This window comes from Gobio gobio (genome assembly GCF_949357685.1).
Source record: "Gobio gobio genome assembly, chromosome: 18".
NCBI lineage: Eukaryota > Metazoa > Chordata > Actinopteri > Cypriniformes > Gobionidae > Gobio > Gobio gobio.
In genome coordinates this window covers 26,688,149-26,710,837 of record NC_137111.1, presented here as the reverse complement: position 1 = coordinate 26,710,837, position 22,689 = coordinate 26,688,149, and the positions used below count along the sequence as shown (strand labels likewise).

General features: G+C 37.9%; 2 protein-coding genes across 3 annotated transcripts in view; both read left to right on the top strand.

The window, feature by feature from the left end:
* The first annotated feature begins 1,169 nt into the window (after positions 1-1,169).
* LOC307142477 (uncharacterized protein) lies at positions 1,170-15,554 on the top strand. Its single transcript, XM_079843393.1, has 10 exons — positions 1,170-1,478; positions 6,228-6,363; positions 6,485-6,595; positions 6,742-6,874; positions 9,188-9,366; positions 10,513-10,586; positions 10,673-10,835; positions 10,930-11,012; positions 11,112-11,302; positions 12,052-15,554. The coding sequence occupies exons 1-10, from the start codon at positions 1,373-1,375 to the stop codon at positions 12,508-12,510; spliced, it is 1,635 nt and encodes a 544-aa protein (XP_079699519.1). The 5' UTR covers positions 1,170-1,372; the 3' UTR covers positions 12,511-15,554.
* Positions 15,555-16,937: 1,383 nt separating this feature from the next.
* Positions 16,938-22,689, top strand: part of arhgap22a (Rho GTPase activating protein 22a) — a 37,095-nt gene continuing 31,343 nt past the window's right edge. Inside the window, exon 1 of one of the 2 annotated variants that reach the window (XM_079843390.1) lies at positions 16,938-17,063. In XM_079843390.1, coding sequence (XP_079699516.1) covers positions 17,018-17,063 — 46 coding nt within the window. In that variant the 5' untranslated portion in view covers positions 16,938-17,017. Of the gene's footprint in view, positions 17,064-19,749; positions 19,898-22,689 lie in introns of those variants that run through there. The other variant, XM_079843391.1, reaches the window with a different exon arrangement.

Genomic DNA, 22,689 nt, shown 5'->3' with positions numbered 1-22,689 from the left:
TCTAAATCTAAATGTTAAATCTAAATGTTAAATCTAAATGTTAAATCTAAATCTAAATTCTAAATCTAAATGTTAAATCTAAACGTTAAATCTAAATGTTACATCTAAATCTAAATGTAAAATCTAAATGTTAAATCTAAATGTTAAATCTAAATGTTAAATCTAAATGCTAAATCTAAATGTTAAATCTAAACGTTAAATCTAAATGTTACATCTAAATCTAAATGTAAAATCTAAATGTTAAATCTAAATGTTAAAACCGGTTATCTGCATTCTGAATTTGCATATTAGTTAAATATTTAGTTTCACCCGAAACATTTAGATTCAACATTTATATTTAGATTTAACATTTAGATTTAACATTTAGATTTTACATTTAGATTTAGATGTAACATTTAGATTTAACGTTTAGATTTAACATTTAGATTTAGCATTTAGATTTAGATTTAACATTTAGATTTAGATTTAACATTTAGATTTAGCATTTAGATTTAACATTTAGATTTAACATTTAGATTTAGATTTAACATTTAGATTTAACTATTTAAAATATCTCTAAGTTGACAAATATTGTTGTAAATGTGCTAAAAAAGTGACCGCCAAAAATTCATACCAGTTTTTTAAACATTGTTTGAAGCTAAATGTGTCAAAATGTTGCTGTTATTTTCAGCGTGAGCCGCTTTACAAACGGCGCCCCATAGGGCCTCTGGGGCCGGATTCACGAAACATTCTTATGAATAAAATTATTCTTAACTGACCCTTTCATCTTATTTTCTAACTTAAAAAAAGCTAAAAATGATCTTGATGGACAAAACATGTAAGTATCATAAACTTTTGTTTATCACAGAGTTTTTGTTTTTGTTGCTATAATTCTAAACCTTGTGGAAAAATCCTATTGGGTTATCGAGAGAGAGTGTGTGCGTTTAGGCCTACATCATATGGGCATTAATTCATAATTTTTGAGATGGCTGGTAAAAAATTATTAGTATACCATGTTCCAAGCGTTGCATTTAAATCTATTACAAACGATTATACTTCCATTGTCTTCTTCAGTGAGGCAAAACAAAAAAAATCTAACATTTAACTGCGGTTCAGGCCAGGTTTTGGGCCACCGAGCGCCCACTAGAGGAAACATTAAACATTTCTCCCTGTAGAGACCTATACTTGCCAGAGGGCGGGTTTTCTTTTAAATCACTAGTTCAGCCGGTGTTTACCATGGTATTTACACATGAGCAGATTCGGTCTCTTTAATCTTACGGGGCGAATATTGTGATGGACGTAGACTGTTCCGCTGAAACAAATTAATAGAACAATTAAAATATCCTTTTATAATGAGTTTCTTACAGTTGGCCGAGAAATAAATGGTGGCAGAATGTTGCAGGCTTCAGGAAGTTGTATCTTTGAATCGATTCAACGGGGTGAGATCGATCAAGTTTCCCATTTATTGCAGCAGGATCGAGGCGTCTTAAAACAAAAAGGTGAGTCTTTTGTTTTAAAGGGGGCTGAAATTGACCCACAGTGACAGATGATGGCAGAGATTGCGCTGATCCTCTGTTAACATTTCGCCTTCATCGAGCTTCATGTAAGCGTTTCGCCCTATTCTTTCACCCACCTATCATTTGCTTTCTATTACGGAAAATACCTAAACGTACGGTTTTTTAATGCATTTGTCGTTTCAATAGCATGCTTCTTCCAGTCTGTTTCCGTCCGTCCGATACCTGTTACGCTTTGTGTGATGTCCTACGTGCCTTTTGTAGGCTATGGGAACCGTAGCTGTAGTATATTTTTCTCCTAAAATACTATATTATTGTTACTAGTACTACAATAAAATTGTGAACTCGGTGATCAAAACAAGGGAAACTGACAAATATTCTGAAAGATTACTGCGGGAGATTTCATAGCATTTGCAACTAATAGTAACTAGTATTTTGACTGAAATTATGATTGATACATCTTTTGTACGGAAACAGAGCCAGTGCAAATTATATGAGTCAATCCTGTAGCTACAATACATTTTGAGCTCTGGTAAATGTAATACATTTGTATTCTTGTGTTAATTAAGTTAATTTCTGCAAGCTCGAACAATTTTTATACCTTTTACATAATAATGGGAAAACAGGATGTTAATAAAGAAGTTAGAGTTTGTTCAACTATTTGCACTACCAGTCAAAAGTCTGGACATATTTAATGTTTTTTTCCTAATTTTTTATTGTTTTCAACATTGTATATTAAAGGCACAATATGTAAGATTTTTGGATTCAAATATCCAAAAACCACTAGAACAATGTATTTTGTTGATTTTATATTTATATTATCCCAAATGTTTCCAAGAATGTTTTAAATCCAGAGAAATGGGCTAAGCAATTTTAACAAGGACCCAGACCGTGTCCGTGCGTCGCCTATTAAAGGGGTCATGAACTGGCTTTTTAAAAAAAAATTATACTGTTGTCTGAGGTCAACTTATGACGTTTGTGTGGTTTTTACATTCAAAAGCATCATAATGAATAAGTAATAGGCTATTTTCTGCCTTGGTTTTGAGGCTCTCTGAGAAACACTCGGATTTGATGGGCGTGCCGAACTGAAGACTTGGAAGTAAACGCCCACGGCTAGGATTGGATAATATTTGCATATTTAATGAGCTTCAGCTACCGTCTGTCCCAGGAATCATCTGGGGGAAATGCACAGAGGACTCGCAAAATATAAAACAAACACTAAATCCCAAACACACACTCTCGCGGACACTCACACACTCACTCACACACACACTCACGCGGACACACACACTCACGCGGACACACACACACTCACTCGCGCGGACACACACACACTCACTCGCTCGCGTGGACACGCACACACACACTCACTCGCTCGCGTGGACACGCACACACACTCACTCGCGCGGGCGGACACGCACACACACTCACTCACTCACTCGCGCGGGCGGACACGCACACACACTCACTCACTCACTCGCGCGGGCGGACACACACTCATTCACTCGCACGGACACGGACACACACACACACACACTCACTCACTCGCGCGGACGCGGAGACACACACACTCGCGCCTGGCCCATAACGCTACAAGTCCGATCACGAGTGAACCAATTAAATAACACCTTCTCCACCCTGTGACAGCGTTCTAGGGTATGTAATCAATAGATTTCAAACGATCTGTAATGTTATGCAAAACTAACACATATTAAAAAAAAACATGTTTTAGCCTACTCGCATAAGTGTGTGTTCAGAAGGAAGCCTATGCAGGGACGATCCTTAGCTCACGAGTAGGTGGGTGGGGCTACAGAAGCATATTTTTCTGTAGAGGTGGCGTCTAGGTCCTATTACGTTAGAGATCCGCACATTCTGAGAGCTCTAGTTTTCTGGGGCTGGTGTCAATAAAAAGTTTTCAGCTCTGAAACTTACAGGATATTCTTATATTACCATGACCTTTTATATATCAAAAGCTCAAGGGAAAGTTGATTTCTCAGTTCATCACCCCTTTAATGACATCATACCCGCTACCCTCAATTTCCTCAATTTCAATTTTTTATTAGACAGGTGAACAACTGTTTGGATACATTAATCGACAGAAAACTAATCATTGGTAAATGGCTCAAAACAGTCTTATTGTCTAAATCTTGTTTTCTTTATTTACCGCAAGTACCATGTTTTACCATGGCTAATATTGCCACATACACACAAAAAAAACCTGGAAGTGGTTATCTGCGGCATAATAAAAGCGCCGCAAAATCAAGGCGTCATCAACCTAAGCCTTTGTTTTGAATAAGTGACCTCTAGTGGCAAAAAATTACATATTGTGGCTTTAATACTGAATACATTGAAAGTATGACAGAACAAATATGGAATTATGTAGTCAACAAAAAACGTGTGTTAAAGGGGTCATAGAATGGTACATGCACTTTTACAAGTTGATTATACGGAAATGTGTGTTGGCAGTGCCTGTACACAACCATCCTATAATGATAAAAATACATCCAGTGTTTTTTTTTAATATCCTTATATACTTTCCCCTGTCTCAAATCGAGCCGTCTGATCGTGTGACGTTACACGGTGTACGCCCCCCCTACGATTGTTGATTGACAGCAGCGTTTCAACACAGACCCGCCCTGAGCGAACTGTCCTCAGTCCGCCATTGTTGATACTCTGGAGCAGAATGGCGTCTAAGCGATTGTGGTGTTGTGTTTTATTAACCTTTATATTAATCTTTGCAAATCGCTTGCACGCTTCACGATGAATGAGGCTAAAGTTTACAGGGTAAGTTACATTTCGGCATGCTTTCTGTGTATGACGTTCTCAATATAATTCATAATCCCACGTTTATAATGAACAACGCGTTATGTTTGTTATTACAAACTGTACTCGGGTGATAAAGTTAACGTGGTAACACTACACTAAGCTTACTTTTGTACATGGTTTATAACGGTGTCTGTTACTGATTAGAAGTAATGTAAAAAAAAAATCTTATAACATAACATCAATCTGTCAATGAACTAACACATCAGTAAACACATAGCATTCGTATCTCACTACGCTACTCTGCCAGTACAAAGATAGATCAAAGTGACATGACGTTAACCAACCATTCAGAAACGTCGAACGTCAGAAACTGTTCGAACTTCGATGGGTTCGTCATCTGTTCCTGGTCCGACTCTGGTTCAAAATGATAAGGTTGCTTAGATGTGTCCTCAGAGACTCCCGTTGCCATTATTTCTCGAAAATATACCCTCAAATGTTGTCAAGGCAACACTCCACGTGTGTTGTGGTGTTGTGTCGGGTCGAACCGAACGCCCCACAGAGCAGAGGGGGCGGGGTGAGCAAAGCTCATTATCATTTAAAGTCACATACACTGAAATGACTTGCTGAAAACTGAGTTGGTTTTGACCAGGTAAAATGAGTGTTTTCTTACAATACTAATGAGAATTTTTAATTAAAGTATATTACAAACTTTTCATTTAGACACTAAAGAATCATATTAACTTGTACAAAAATGTCATTCTATGACCCCTTTAAAAAACCCAGAAAATGTTTTATATTTTCGCTTCTTCAAAGTAGCCACATTTAGCTTTGCACACTCTTGGTATTCTCTCAGTCAGCCTCATGAGGTAGGTAGTCACCTGGAATGGTTTTCAAACAATCTTGGAGTTCCCAGAGGTGTTAAGTACTTATTGGTTATTTTTCCTTCACTCTCTGGTCCAACTCATCCCAAACCCTCTCAATTGGATTTAGATCGGGTGATTGTGGAGGCCAGGTCGTCTGATGCAGCACTCTCCTTCTTGGACAAATAGCTCTTACATAACCTAGAGGTGTGTTTTGGGTTATTGTCCTGTTGGAAAAGGAATGATTTACCAGTGCAAACCAGATGGGATGGCATGTCACTGCAAAATGCTGTGGTAGCCATGCTTGTTAAGTGTGGCCTCAAGCCACCAACAGTGTCACCAACAAAGCACCCTCAACACCATCACACCTCCTTCTACATGCTTCACAGTGGAAACCACACATTCAGGAGCCGTCCGTTCACCCTCTCTGTGTCTAACAAAGACACGGCAGTTAGAACCTAAAATCTCAAATTTGGACTCATCAGACCAAAGGACTGTTTCCCACTGTTGTAATGTAATGTCCATTCCTTGTGTTTCTTGGCCCATGCAAGTCTCTTCTGCTTGTTGTTCTTCCAAAGTAATGGTTTCTTTGCCATTGTCAGACCATGAAGGCCTGACTCACTCAGTCTCCTCTGAACAAAGGATGTTGAAATATGTCTGCCCCTTGAACGCCAAGAAGCATTTCTGTAGGCTGAGGTGCAGTAAATCGGCTGGTATTTCTAATAAACTAATAAAAAGCTCTTGGTCTTCCTTTCTTGGGATAGTCCTTATGAGAGCCAGCACTAATAGGGCTATTGACTCTTGTACCCACCCTTCCTCTGCAAAAGACAACTGATGGTCTACTCTAAAGCACATTAAGAAGGATAGAAATGTCACAAATTAACTCTTGACAAGGCACACCTGTGAATTAAAAACCTTTCAGGTTATTTTATGAATCTGAGCCATGAAGCAATACAGATACATAGACAATCGATGAGAGATTATTTTATGTATACATACACCTCTTTTCCACTGCATATTTATATTTTAATTGTCAACTCGTGTTTTGGGATTGTCACAAAAAATGTTAAAAGTAAAAAAAAAAAAAAAAAATTTCTCACTTTCTCAGGTTGGGGAGGTTTCAGAGCCCTCCACTTTGCAGCTCTCTATGGAAACCGGCCAGTGGCTGAGCTTCTGCTGAACAGTGGTGCTGATCCAAACATCCCTTGTGATGCAGGACAAACTCCTTTTCACTTCGCTTGCAGGTACGGAAAACCTCATTCATCTTATTTGTGATTTTTAATTAAAACATCCATCATACATTCTGCTCTTCCTGAAAGATCATAACATATGAAGAGGGCTTACTGTACTGTGTTATTCTTACAGAAATGGCAATATTTATATCATGCACAAAATGATGCAGCACGGTGCAGACTTGCACATAGTAGATGAGCAGGGGAAATCGTCTCTTCATCATGCAGTCGGTGGTGGAAGCGTGTAAGTAACTGGGCCTGTTACATTAGCGGCAGTCAAACGCCAACACAAAAACACTCAGGATTGTTCAAAATAATTATAGTTTTGTTTTGGTGTATGCTGCATACTTCAATATAATGTTCTTGTCACTTTCTCGTTTTCTTTCTCAGTATTGCCACGCAGTACCTGTGGGAGACTGGAATGTTCCGTTTCTCAGATGCAGATAACTATCAGGTCACTCCGCTGCATTTGGCAGCTTCCACAGGCAATACTGATGTAGTGCGGTATCTCCTTAGAGCGAATGTAAGGACTTTTACTTTACAGCACTGCTTGTAATTCTCTTACAGGGTACAACTAGGCTAAATGGCCACTAAACACGGCTGGGCAAATGCAGAATGGCTGAAAACTCGTATAAATTCTCCCATCACAATGAAATTTCATTGTATTGGAATGTTCTTTTTTTCTTAATTTTTTCAATATTACTACTTTGTTAGAGTTAGTTGTTCATTTACCTTAGTTTAAGATTTTCCTTAATTGTAAACTAGAACAGACTGTGATTTAAAGAGACTTACTATAATAGGCTTAGCTGCGGCACCATCTTAAACTTATCTATGTTTTAAAGTCATCATGAAACAGAAGATGCGATAGTGTTTTCTTCTCTATAGAGTTCAACAGTAAACTCCATTCATTTTCTCCATTAGGAAATTGATTTTGAACGATAACTTATAAACCTTTAAAGACAGACCTACTGTGAGCTACGAGGTTGTTAATCAATGGTATTTGCTTCTGCTGAAGTCATCAGCCTGCATAATTTCAGCTTATGTTTTAAAATAATTGTTTAACAGCGTAATTCCTCGTCAAAACTACATTACCCATGATGATGTACAGAAGATTAAACCAATCAGAGAGTCAAAAAAAGCAACATGCACCAAAATAGGTCTTTAGCCCCACCCACTCCCACACTCGAAGAAAAAAATGGTACGGTGGAGGTACAGTTTTGTTCCTTGGGGAACAAAACGTATAACTGTACCTTTAAAGGTACACAATTGGTCCTTAGGGTACAATTATACCATTGTTTTCCTCTACTTAGAGGTACAAAAATGTACCCTTAAGGGTACCACCCTATGACGGCCACAATTTTGGTACTTTTATTTGTTTTTGTGCAAGACTGAGCACTGCAAAATGACATATCAACATTTGTAAATGAGTAGTTTTATATTTCTCCATTGTTTTAAATTCGATTATGCTGTTTGCAATGCTTCATGGGGTTCTTTCCCTCACTAAAACTGTTTAGTACACAGTCTTGTACTTAAGCTTTTGTCTTGTCCCAACGGTTTTGACTTTTCATATGCTTCAACATGGCAGTCATAGTTGGGACCCATAAAGTAGTAGTAGCATCTCACAAACCTACGGCGAGTTTCAGGATTCAGGAATGGCTGTGACCTCATGTGAGTGACAGGTTGTCCCGCCCTCGCGACATTAAACGTCAGAGAGATATTGTTGCAAGAGGGAGGGGAAGTTAAAGGCTACATAACACACGCAGTTTCTGCCAATCTCATGTTAATCTTGAGTACCTTTAGAGTAGTATTGCATCCTTCATACCTCCAAAGAGTCTTTGGTTTTAGCATATTTATAAAAGACAGATAAGATGTACCGATTCTTTCCGAAAACAGTAGAGCTTGTGCAGGCGTGCAGTGGGCGGAGCTAAAGAGTCGCGAGCACATGCACACACACACACGAAATACAGTTATTATCCCTGGATAACTTTCGATTCACTATACGTTCGTGTTGTTTACATTATATGCACTTACGCGCAGATTGCCAATAAAGCATAGACATTTGATTTCACTCACCGCCTGCGGTTTCGACTCATGACCGAGGACAAACAAACACACTTGCAGAACTGAATTGCATCCACTGTTTCCTTAACGCTGGGTTGTCCGGGAAGCTGAACAAGGTTGTCTTTCCCTCACAACCAAAAACACACTTCTTTAGTGACATTGTTGATTTCGTGGTCTAAAAACAAAATCCGTAACCCAAACGAAACTCGTTCTTGCTCACGCTCTGGTTGATGTGCGCACACGCTTATCTGGGAGAAGTGCCCATACAAGCAGTTCCGTCCTTTAAGGCGTCATACAGTGCCATACAGTATCTGAAAAAAGTTTCCGAAACGTATTCGATTCCGGAAGGAGTGTATTTGGCACAAAAATACTCCGTCATATGTTCAACTCGTTTTTTTGAAGTTTTGGCCATGTTTAGCATGAGTCAGAATGCTTGAAATTGCATTAGACCCCCCCTTTAAATGTTCTGAAATGTGTTTGTTTCATTTAATAAATGTATTGTTTATAAATATGTTTATATCAGGGTTCCTCAAACTCAGTCCTGGAGGGCCACTGTCCTGCAGAGTTTAGCTCTAACCCTGATAAAACTCACCTACCTGTGATTTTCGTGTGATCCTGTGAATACCTTGATTAGCTTGTTCAGGTGGGTTGGATCAGGGTTGGAGCTAAACGCTGCAGGACAGTGACCCTCCAGGACCAACTTTGAGGAACCCTGGTTTGTATAGTGCTTCAATGTGTTTTCTTCAAGGTGTTATCTGATTATATCTTTAAACAGAGGTGCACAGCAGAGGCAGTTGACCACCAGGGGGCAACAGCACTTCACGTGGCTGCAGAGAAAGGCATGATTGAGGTGTGCTGGCTACTGTTGAAGAGTGCCGGACTCCACATTTTACACATGAAAAACCACACTGGCCTCACACCTCTAGACCTCTGTAATCAAGGGAATACTTTTAGGTCTGTTGAGAACCAATGAAAAATATAAAGGCTCTAATTCTGATTATTTATTTATCTTTCCAAGAGTTGAAGCAAAAATTGTGGAAATTCATTTAATTTATAAAAAGCAGGAAAACAGGAAGAATATTTAAATTTACCTGCGCTGCAATGAACATATAGCTTCAAATGGGGCACATTTAAAGGAAATCATATACACCAATCAGGCATAATATTATGACCACCTCCCTAATATTAAGTCGGCCCCCCCTTTTGCTGCCAAAACAGCCCTGACCCGTCAAAGCATCCTTTAAGTTGCGAGGCAGGGCCTCCATGGATCGGACTTTCTTTGTTCAGCACACCCTACAGATGCTTGATTGGAATGAGATCTGGGGAATTTAGAGGCCAAGTCAACACCTCAAACTTGTTGTTGTGCTCCTCAAACCATTCCTGAAGCTTTTTTGCTTTGTGGCAAGGCGCATTATCTTGCCGAAAGAGGCCACAGCTACCAGGAAATACCGTTTCCATTAAAGGGTGTACATGGTTTGCAACAATGCTTAGGTAGGTGGTACGTGTCAAAGTAACATCCACATGGATGGCAGTACCCAAGGTTTCCCAGCAGAACATTGCCCAAAGCATCACACTGCAGCCCCTTATGAACAAACTGAAGCACTGTGTATTCTGACACTTTTCTAGCAGAACCAGCATTAACTTCTTGAGCAATTTGAGCTACAGTAGCTCGTCTGTTTGATCGGACCACACGGGCCAGCCTTTGTTACACAACCCAGCCAGGATACTGACCACTGCAGACCGGGAACACCTCATTAGAACTGCAGTTTTGGAGATGCTGTGACCCAGTCGTCTAGCCTTCACAATTTGGCCCTTTGTAAAACTTGCTCAAATCCTTATGCTTGCCCATTTCTCCTGCTTCTAACACATCAACTTTGAGGACAAAATGTTCACTTGCTGCCTAATATATCCCACACACTAACAGGTGCCTTGATGAAGAGATAATCAGTGTTATTCACTTCACCTGTCAGTGGTCATAATGCTGTGCCTGATCGGTGTATATATGCTGTATATTATTTTCTATTTGTTGTAATTATACACAGTAATTACATTTTATATTGTTAACAGAATAAGATATCTACTCCTTTTTTTTATGTGCAGACATCAGCAGCTCTCCAGTATTTTGACCGGTTTCAGTCAACGACCAAAAGATCTGATTCCTAAGGACTCATATGGTATCATTTTGTTTCCTTTGGGTTTATTGTATTGTAGTGATATTCAATTGCTGTAATGTTTATTCATGAAATGATCTGTTCCCCAGTGATGTACTTCTGGGTGCTGTTGTTACCGTCTCTTAGCGGGGCAGCGGTTCTCATTATAGCTGCGGCTCTTGGTGAACATGGGGGTATCTTCTCTGCGTTGCTTTTCCCCTGTATGGCAAAAGTCATTCTTTCTCAGTATCACAGACTGAGCAGCTTTCAAAGGTTAGAGAGCTGTGATTGGAAATTGCATTATCACTGATAATAAAAGCAATGTTGATGGCATTATAACCTTTTTACTCTTTGTTTTGGACTGCAGGTTACCAAACCCTGTTTACCTGGGAACACTGACTGCAGGCCTAGTTCATTCCACAGCTTGTTTTCTCTATAAAATTTTACCTAATATCCTTTGCAGATAGCTTATGCCATCAACCACTTTTACAAGTTGAATCATTTTGATTTTGAATCATGTTTTATGTCAATGTTTCCTTAACTGCTCACGTTTTTGGCCAGCTCATACCCTCTTACACATTTCACTTGTCCATTTTTGTGTGCTTGCTGGACTTTTTTGGAAAGTACTAAATCAGAACCCAGGACAACTCAAAGAAGCTGACACTGATTCCCGGTTTTCCAGCATTGGAGACTTAATGGAAGCCAGCCAGAGGCCAGACAGATTCTGTATTTACTGCGAGGTGAGCACTTCTTTAACCAGCAGTTTGCTGACTAACATACTTTGTTAATTTATTTATGCATTAAAATTGTTTTCTTTGGAGGCTTGGATCACCAACCATTTTTGGTTTGTGAAACAAAACCTACAAGTACCAAAAACATTTTTTTTTGACATTTTATTACTAATAATATTACAATTATATTATTATTATTATTATTATTATTATTAATAATACTAACATTAATATTAATTGTTATTATTACTTTCTGTGGAGGCTTGGATCATTAACCATTTTTGGATGGTTAAACAGATCCTTCAAGTACAAATAAAAAAATCTAATTGAATTAATTACTTATTAACTTAACATTATTATTTGTATTTAATAATAATAATAATAATAATAATAATAGAATTGTATTATTTTGAGTAACCCTCCTTTCTGTGGAGGGCTGGATCATCAACCATTTTTGGATGGTTAAACAAATATAATAAAAAAAAGAAATTAAAAAAATGAATTTAATGAATTATTATTATTATTTAATTGGAAATATTATTATTAAATTAAAATGTAATATTTTAAATAATTATAATAATTAGCTTTGGATTCTAATCTGAGGATTAGCTAACTAATATATTTTGAGAGTTCATTTATTTACTTTATAAAACTATTTTTGGTTGGCTAAAATAAATATATAATATTATTATTATTACTAATAAACAATATTAGAAAAAAATACAAATGTCAAAACTGCACAAGCTATTCTCTTTCAGCTAATTCAAGTGGACAATTGCAAACACTGCCGTTTGTGTGACATGTGCATCCAAGACTACGACCACCACTGCCTCTTCCTCAATCAATGTGTGGGACGGGACAACCACTGCATCTTTATCCTCTTCATCATGTCCATGGTGATGGCTCATCTCATCTTCATCCTCAGTGCCGTTTACTACCTCTACCTGAAACTCTCAGGCTTGCAGCTGTCTGACTGGGTCTCAGTGGTGGGAAGAGAGGCCTGGGTCGTCCTGCTGGCTCTGCTCAACATCCTTTCTCTAATCTGGGTGGGATGGTTGCTAGTCGAGCAGCTTGATGCCATTTCAAGGGGAACCACAACCTACTTTAGGCGGTACGACCACAAGGGGCCTTCTAAAAGACAACGGTTGGGAACAGTCCTCTCTTTTCTGCTTGAAGGGAAAAGAAGACAGGAGCACAGTCGGTCTTTTAACATATAGAGACTTTTTGAAACTATAAAGCAACATCGCAGTTTAATCTGTATCTTGTTGTTTAGCTGGAATATACTACACAACTGTCTGGAGGAGTCGAAGCTAGTTGGCGGAAGTCCGAGCCGGTCTGCAGATTTTGTCCAGTCGCATAGTGTATGATGTTTATATTATACACAATAATACACACAATTTAAAGGTCCAATGGCATGAAATTTTCATTTTATGAGGTTTTTCAACATTAATATGAGTTCCCCTAGCCTGAATATTGTCCCCAAGTGGATAGAAATGTTGATCGGTGTAAACCCGAGTTCTGGCTGTCTTTCTCTGCCTTTGAGAAAATGACAGGCCAGACTAGCCAATCCTGAAGTCTCCTGTTTTGACGTCCAAGCAGGAACGGTTACCTCCCTTTCCTCCGCCCAGAGAATCTGGCACGCCCATGCAAACGCTCAAGAGATCATTACTTGTGAACGAGTGAACGCTGGCAGTTTCTCAGTGTTTGGATGTACAAATGAAAACAGAAGTCTTTTTTCAGTTCCTTCTGATCTGTGATCAGTGATTTCTGATGTGTAGCTAATTATTTATTATTTGTGCACACGCTGCCGCTTCTCTCTCTCCAGACAGAACGGTGTTTTCTATCTTGTGAGTCAGTGTTTTTGTACGTCCTCGTCGCGTCTATCGGTTCTAAAATGTGCATACAGTCATGAGTTTCTGCTCAACATCGGCAGAGAAAAACATCTTTAGAGATAAACCTCACACACGCCGAAGCTCGGGCTGCACTGGCCGGTGGCCTTCAACATCCCCGACCCCCAGTACTGCATCTGGCCCACAGCGGAGGCACCAAACGCGGCGTGAGATTAAGCAGACGGGGGGTAAGTGTGAGCATATCCGGGCTAGCCAGCCTAGCCCCACAATAAACTGGATTACATTCGATTACTGCTTATTTTATTTTAAAAATAATGCTATTATCAACACTTACTTTTAACTCGTTCATCTCGACAGCTGTAATGGTACTTTGCATGTGTTACAAAGTTGGTAGAATAATGATGAAGACGGACTCGGTGTGACTGGGACTCGTGTTTATTCAGAACTCTCAGATACAAACACAATAAACTCACGCTGACTGACAGCGCTCTCATAACTCAGTAGTTACAATAAATAACTTTGTTAGCAATCGCTGAGCTCCATCTCTGGTACGTTAGTGATGTCCGGTTCGCGAACGATCTTTCTTTTGAACCAGTTCTTTTTAGTGAACCGAATCAGTTCACCAAATCGGACTGAATCGTTCTAAACGGTTCGCGTCTCCAGTCAGCGCTGATCCATAATTTACTAAAGTTACTAACTTTCTGACATGAGTGACAGCCCCTCCGACTAGAAATAGACTAATAACCTGAAGTATATGCTGTAACTACAACAGTTCAGACATGCTGAGAACCGATGTGAAGTGAACTCCGGTCCATCCGTCTCTCTTGCAGCAGCTCGTGCCTGCTCGTACCTCGTAGACCTCATTAAACCACGCCCCTCCGCTCATTTAAAATGCAAAGATGTCAGCCAATCACAACAGTGGGCGTTTTTACTGAAGTCTCACAGCAGACACGCCTCTTGAAGCAGGGCATTCAGCCACAGGGCAAACAGCAGTATAGAAAAAATGCCTTTTATTTCTAAATTATGACATTTTATGATGTAAAAGTCATACTAACAATATAAGTACACCTCAGGAAACATTATAAAATAATAGAAAAATGCCATGCCATGGGACCTTTAAAACAGGGATGTCAAGTATACAGCCCGCGGAGCCGAAAACAGATGGTGTCCGAACTGACCCAGGAGATGATTTGAACAATAATAGAAAATAGAGATGCACTGGTCAAACGGCTGTAAATCGGAAAATGCTTTAAGTTTTATTTTGGCCTATTCCGGACTTGCGCACAAACTGCTTTGCAATCATTTCCCAAAATGTAATTTGTGTGGGAATATTACGACATCTGTAAACAGGACGTTAACACAGGTCAGAGACAGGAAACGCTGAAGACAGATGCAAAGAGAACACAGACGAGCCAGCAGAGCAAAAACTGTACCAGGCACAGAAAGCTCACTGTTCGTGAAATATAGGAAGGAACAATTTTAAATATTGAGAGTTGTCCTCTTTACTCTGTAAACAGTAATGATTTTAAAAGCAGCGCTACTTTGTGTACAGCAGTGAACAAAGAAATGCTATATTGCTCCTGTTCCATAAGCGCCACTTACTGCCACCTATCAAAAAATAACTGCTCATGCTGCATGTGTGTGGCATCTTTGTTTGCATCATGATTAAAATGTAGTTTCAAATCTAATTTCAAATGGCTACAAATATTTGTTTTTTATTTAAGGACAGTTTGGCCTGTTATAGAGCAAATTTGCTCAAACAAAGAAGAAAAAATTAATTACCCACAAAAAAAATCATAATCGGCGCATCCCTAATAAAAAAAATATTCTTGCCAATTAGTTTGTATGGTTAATATTAGCGTAGGCTAATTGTTAGCGCATTATGGTTTAAAAAAGGTACTTTGGCTCGCACATGGTTATATTTTCTTCCCATCCTGCCCTCAAATTAGTTTGACACCCCTGATTTAAAACAAAAGAAAATAAATTTGATTCCCATAGTTTGTACACTCTAAAAAATGCTGGGTTAAAAATAACCCAAGTTGGGTTGAAAATGGACAAACCCAGCGGTTGGGTTGTTTTAACCCAGCGGTTGGGTTGTTTTAACCCAGTGAATGGGTTGTTTTAACCCAGTGGTTGGGTTAAATGTTTGCTTAAAACAACCCAATGGCTGGGTTAAAACAACCCAACCGCTGGATTTGTCCATTTTCAACCCAACTTAGGTTATTTTTAACCCAGCATTTTTTAGAGTGTAAGAAGAAGAAAAAAAAGCATTACCTAGATGAAAAATCTTTGTAATAGTGTTTGAATTAAACAGAGGTCACTGCTGGCTTTCCACTCCCATAATAGTATCTGTACTGTTATTTTTTTGTATTTATGTGAAGTATTTTAAATAAACATCTTTGTGTAAATGTATACATTTTAATGTCTCATTTTTATCATTAATTTTTAAGTAAAACATAATGGATGAATGAGGCCAAATAAATGAGCAAAAAAAAAAAAAGATGCCCAGTTATTCATTAGTATAAAGTATTTGTTTTTATTATTCTATAAAACAGATTTGTAACATCGATTTAAACTGCTTTAACACTAAATGTATCTATATGTAAGTAATTCTTGATCAGAGCACGATGACGACTTCTTTTCTGGCTGCTCTTGACTGCATTAGGATGGAGAAGCGCTCGCGCTGCGTTCCCAGCCCTGCTTTTAAGACTGGTGTCCATCATGAATCATCTGTGAGGCTTGTGTAGTCTGCTGCTAATTTTACATTGATTTTGCTGCAGTAATACCATTCAGTGGGGGAATCTGCAGACCTATATCATTGGTCTAAGTGACATGGCAATGAATAAATGCATTTTGTTACTACTGTGGCAGAATCCTGCTAATGCAGGAGAGCATATTCAACATCTTATTCATGGGACATCCAAGTCTAGGGTTTGATTCAGGACAGGTCATTTATTGTATTTTCTCAGATGCCCTCTGTGTCTGTATAAGGCATGTGATTCCCTATCTTAGTCACTAATCACATGCTCATCTTTAGTCTATTACTGGATTAAATGATAATTCTGTCTAATTGCCAATTTATTTGGTCCCACGCTAGGCTTGTATTTTAATGATTACACTTTGAGTCTGAAATTGCCTTTTTATATTTTCATTTCAAAAAGAATTGTCTTTACACTTAATATTACATGATTTCGGGGCAAGCACACAGTTGACATTGCCCTAAGCTAACTCGACTCCATATACAGTTATACATTACTTTGTAGAAGAGCCACAATAATCCTCGACTTGATTTGGATTATTGCTCCTCTTCATTTGTTGTATTTGTTCAATTAGTACCCATAAGTATTGCACAAAATGTGTAAAACCATTATGTGCAGACAACATCCTACATGTAAGGCCATAATAAGAGGCACATGCTGCTGTTTTCACTTCTGCATTAGCAGTCGTCATTTCCTTAGATGTCTCAGCTACCAACTTTCTTGTGATTTTACCCTTCTCAGCTTTTGGAAATTTCCCCTTTATAATGCAGCTGAGCACAGTAATTCATTGGATAGCAAATGTGAAAATACTGACCTCATAGTGTTTGTGTTAGAGAGACGGATTACCGAGTAATTCTTCTCCTGAGAACCACTCTTGCTATTTTTTTGATGATGTGGACGCATTTTTCTTTAAGTTGTGTATTTATTAGATCTGCATTTGACTTGGCAAAATCATTCTCCTCCTCTCAGTTCCTTAAATGATCGAGTGGGAGTCTCTTGGTAGATGTCACATTGATGAACTATAAACTTATAACTGTAGTTCTCCTTTTACTTACACAGATATGAAGCTGTTAGTTTCATATGTCATATATGAAGATGCTAAATTGTAAGCCCTAATGTACAACTCTGAGGGTTCACCAAGGAGACGATGGAGATTTTTAGGTAATTCGTTGACTTTAATATTCTTGTTTGACTGTAAGTGATTTGTATGGTAATTTTTTGTTTGATCTCAACATCTCTTATAACTTATGACTAACAATATATGGCAAATTATTATGTAACATTTGTCATTGAAGAAAGCCTGAGAGTGTAAACATTTGTGTAAAATAAAATAAGATTTTGAATTTTGATTGTGAATCACAGCTGAATTCTTGATGTAATTACAAAGATTTATGCACCAAAATAAGACAATATGACACTTGTTGAACTAAATTATTTGTAACGGTCATAACATTTATATGACCCAGTACTATAGGCTTTATCTATTACTTTGAGCTTTTTAGAATTTTTTTTTAAATAGCTTGTGTGATTCTCAGGCAAACGGTGACCATATAGTTTTGCAGACAAAACATTTTTACTGTTGCAATTGTTGTGAAATAATATGTGTAAAATTTCATGTTTTTATTAATTAATTATCAATGCAACTACTAGATGTTAATAATACTGTTATGATTAACAATTTAAAGAACTAGTTTACTTAAAAAATAAATTATTATTTATTCACCCAAACCCATAAGCTATTATTTTTTATAATATTTAAAATTTTTAATTATTATTTATTGTGTTTCTAATGAACGCACAGCTGACATTTTAAAGATGATTTATGCAGCTCTAATGCCAGTTCACAATGACCACGTCCAGAAATGACAAAAGCGCCATAAAAAGCCCATATGAATTCTTCAATATATTCCAATTCTTCTAAAGTCATATTTAAGGGCCAAGCACCGAAGGTGTATCCGTTAGGTTTCTTATTTTTATTCTTCCGCTTCTTCTTCTACCGCTCTATAAGTCTATGGCAGCCCATAGAATCGTTGGGTAAAAAGTCGTGAAATTTGGCACACAGATTGTCCAAACATTCACCACAGCAAATTTGGAGTCTGTAACTAAATCCCTATAGCGCCACCAACTGTCCAAAGTTTCACTTACATTTATGTTAATAACTTTTTTAACTGTAAGAACTAGAAACAAATGTCTTTTTCCTCTGATTCCTTGGCTCAATCTGATTAGATTGCACCCTATATTCTGTCATAAAATCCACCATTTTGAATTTTACACCAGAACATTTTTCAAGCTTTTTCAAACTCTTCCAAATGGTTTGTCCGATTTTCACGACAAATTGGACGTGAGCCTATATCTCCGCAACGCTTTAGCGTATTCAGACCATCCCTGGTACATGTCATTATAAGCATGAGGCTACAAGCAGTGTTTCGCCACAGCGCCACTTACTGGTCCGAAAATATGAAAAATTGCTTATTTTTGCTATTAACTTATGAAAGGTTTGCCCATAAATCATAGAATTAAATTCGGTACTACATGCCAAGTTGAAGGATACCCATTTTTCCCACATCGACCATTTTGGACATCAGCCATTTATATTTTTGTGGTAAAATGCTGAATTGTATGAACGCATTACCGTATCATTACGAACTTGGTTTGTGTCATTGGCATCATGCCCTGAAGGAGCCTGTGAAGTTTCGGGTCAAAAATATATACAGTGAGGAAAATAAGTATTTGAACACCCTGCTATTTTGCAAGTTCTCCCACTTAGAAATCATGGAGGAGTTATGTCTGTGAGAGACATAATCTAAAAAAAAAAATCCAGAAATCACAATGTATGATTTTTTAAAACTATTTATTTGTATGATACAGCTGCAAATAAGTATTTGAACACCTGTCTATCAGCTAGAATTCTGACCCTCAAAGCCCTGTTAGTCTGCATTTAAAATGTCCACCTCCACTCCATTTATTATCCTAAATTAGATGCACCTGTTTGAGGTCTTTAGCTGCATAAAGACACCTGTCCACCCCATACAATCAGTAAGAATCCAACTACTAACATGGCCAAGACCAAAGAGCTGTCCAAAGACACTAGAGACAAAATTGTACACCTCCACAGGGCTGGAAAGGGCTATGGGGAAATTGCCAAGCAGCTTGGTGAAAAAAGGTCTACTGTTGGAGCAATCATTAGAAAATGGAAATATTAATTAAATATAATTAAATATCTTGAATTACTCATTGTTGCAGTTTTTCTGAGCCATGCTTGCATGTCTCATTGGCCCTTTTTGTGCTTGGCCCCGATAATTACTGCTTGCAGCTATATTTTGTTTTGTTTTGTAAATGTAAGTAAATGATGACAATATTTCTGGCAGAACTATCCTTTTTACAACTTTTTGTTGTTGTTTGGGAGTCATTTGAAATTAGGAAAAGCTAAACAATGAAAAGGTGATTGTAGAGTAGAGAAGTACATACAGTAATACTCACAAGCACATGCACATACATTCACCAGATTAAAGAGCCAATTAGGAGGGAGGGAGAATGGGGGGAAATGGCCGAAGCCCTTCTGTTTCTGCTTCACTGAATTATTGAGTGTAATCATCCAGGCCATTAATGGCTGGTCCGGAGTGGAATTAATTTGGGTGGTGTGGGATAAATAATGCATTATGGGTAAGGGTGGATCTGAGCGTGTGCAAGAGGTCTCTCTCCTCCAGCTGCCTCTGCATGATAAGGGTGGGAGGGGCCGGGAAGCGTGCCGCTCAGTGCAGTGGGCCAGTGGGACATGAGAGGGGGGAGAGAGAGCGAGAGAGAGAGAGAGAGAGAGAGAGAGAGGAAGAGAGGGAGGGAGGAAGACAGATGCTGTCCAGAGCAGGCGGAAGAGGTGCAACAGGGCGAGGCTCAGGAGGAGAGAGTAGAGTGTGGATCCCAACATGTGGATGGAGGACAGTGTTGCTCCGCTATGAACACCATGCTAAGCCCCAAGATTAGACAGTCCAGGAGAGGTAAGACTGATATGATCTGCCTTTAATTCTCAGCATCACTGGCATGTATTTCCATCCGTAGTAACACCCTCTTCAGGCTGCTTTAGCTGCGCTCACTACCGGCTCATAGTCCGCTGATCTCACATATCTCTGAGGCTCCATGGCAGTGATTCAACACACTGGGCGGTTGCTTGGAAACATCTTTCAGCTTGATTAGTGGTTAATGAGTGTAAGTGGTCTCTGGCTTTGTGTCACACTCCTTAACCAGGAAGTCATGATTAAGATCTTGACACATGCTGTTCATGCCTCATAACGTTTTATTTTGTGATTTTGGCTCACTTTTTCAAAAATGATGATGCAGAAAAGTCAAGAAGGAGTGTGATCATTATATTTCCATGTCATTTTCTCTACATGAACTCATGTTCTATTCTTGGTCTATGATGAATTGTAGTCTCAACACTCAAGGGACTTATAGGTGCAATAAATCATAACAGCTGAATGTCAAACTGTTTCACCTGCATGAGAAAAAGCTTGCTGACAATAGCCTGTAGCCTGCTATACTATTAGGGCGTACAGTATTCTTAAGCTTAATGTCATACAAAATGTAAACTACAAGCTAAATGTAGCTTGTAGGTTTATTGATCAGGTGACACTTTACAATAAGGTTCAATTCACTAACATTTTTAGTTCATGATACCCAATGCATTAACCAATGAACAGTACTTTTGCAGTATTTTCTGATCTAGGTTACTGTTAATTTCTATATGTCCTGTTCTATAAATCTAATAGTATTATGAACATGAAATAACAATCTTAACCTAGTTTTTTAAAGTGTTAAATAAATTGGATTATTTATGATACTAAATTGATCCTTATTATACAGTATTACCATTGATCAATTCCATGCACAAAACAGGTGCAACTTAATTTTTTAAAAGCTGAATTGATAATAATTGCCGGTTTTTCTTTTTATTATTTCTCCTCCTAAATGGAGAATAGTCGTGTCTGCTTCAGCAGTTGTGGTAAGAGGCTATTGTAGATTGATTTCTGCCCTGCTGTGCAACATAAAGCAAACAGAAGCATTTGAAGCGCACTGTCTGTCTGCTGGGCTCTGCATTTGTCATCTTGCATATGGATTGTGTCACCTTTAGTGAGGGTGTTGGGTTCGCCGTGTTTTAAGCTGCTACAGCACATATTCCAGCACAGCAGGCTCAGAGAAACTGCCGGGTTTCATTTGCCGACTGGTGTGTCATTCCATTCTGAGTGTCAAAACAATAAGTGGATTTACAATTGCCTTTTAATTTTGTGCTGAACTTCTGTGTTATACATGCTGTATGCTTGATACAATGTGTGTGTATATATACAGTATATGCATATGAATATGCGTGTGTGTAATATGTAAGTGAATTCATTAACTTGTGTTAGTTTTTTTTTAAGAAGTCCTACTATAATCCTCAAGAAAATTATAATCGAGCTGGATTCACGTCTGCTGTGGAAGTAATAACCCAGCGACACAAGATTCATTATTATTCTGTTCCTCGTGCCATACTCAAGGTGTCCTCATAAAACATGTCTTGTACAAAACTCTTTATTACGAGGCTATTTTAAGCAGCCTGGGCATTTCAGGCATAGATTAATTGTTGATATTAATTCTTAATAATTCTCAAAGTCTTCATATTCACTACCAGAGCCCTGAAAGGATATTTAAGGAACAGACACACATAAGAAAGGCTATTTTGTCATTCCAAAAAATGAGTCTGAATTAAACATGCATGGGCCTGGTTAGACTTCCAGTATTTTTAGACTGTGAACGTGTCAACTCGAGACAAAGCTCTGATGCTGACCCCTCTGCCCATCCGGCAACCTGCATGTTATTGAGAGTTTGCTGCTAGGTTTAAGGGGTAATAAGGAGAAACATCATTCTGTGTGTCCCTGGAGACTGTTGTTCAAAAGGCTGGATCATTTTAGGGGCTTTTCTCCCACCCTCTTCCTTCCATTTATGCTCTCTCTCACTCTTTCTCTCTCCATGAGGCTATGAGGTGTACATTTACACTGATGAGGCTTCCATTACTTACAGTGATTGAATCAGAAGGCCAGCGTTTGCAGCCCTTCATTCAGATGGGGAGGCTGTAGAGCAGAGCGGGCAGGCCATTTCTGTTATGCAGTACCTTTACACTTTGTAACTAAGAAAGAATGCTTGCATTGTAATTCAAAGAAGAATAATTATAACTTTATTATTTACACAACGGCAAGAAAATTAAGGGGATGAAATTTAACAGGAAGGAAAAAGCATTGTTAACTTACGTGATGCTTATCATTTTATATATACTTTTATGTTGTATAATTTTTATTTATTTCCATATTTTTTTTTAAAATATATTTTAAATATTTTTTTATGTGTTTTATAAATCACAGAATATAAAAAAAAAATCACAAAAATACTAATGTTTGTGTTGATGTTTGTCCACCAAAAATGACATCACTTCCTGGGTGATGTCATTGAGGAATTGGCTTGTGTTAGTTAAAGGGAGGTTACAAAGGATTTGATTACTTATTATATAATATATTTCCAATACAGTAAAAAAAAACAAAAAAAAAATTATCAGTCGAAGAAAGGACAGAATAAATTAAAAATAGATTTTTTTTAAATATATTTAGTTTTTTTATATTATAATTTGCATTAAAATTACATTCAAATTCAAAGTAATGACATTTGTTTAACTATGAAAAAAGAACAAAATGATTTCCAACTTTTAAAAACATATTTTAATTATTTTAAATACATCATTTTAACATGTTATCCAATAAATGAA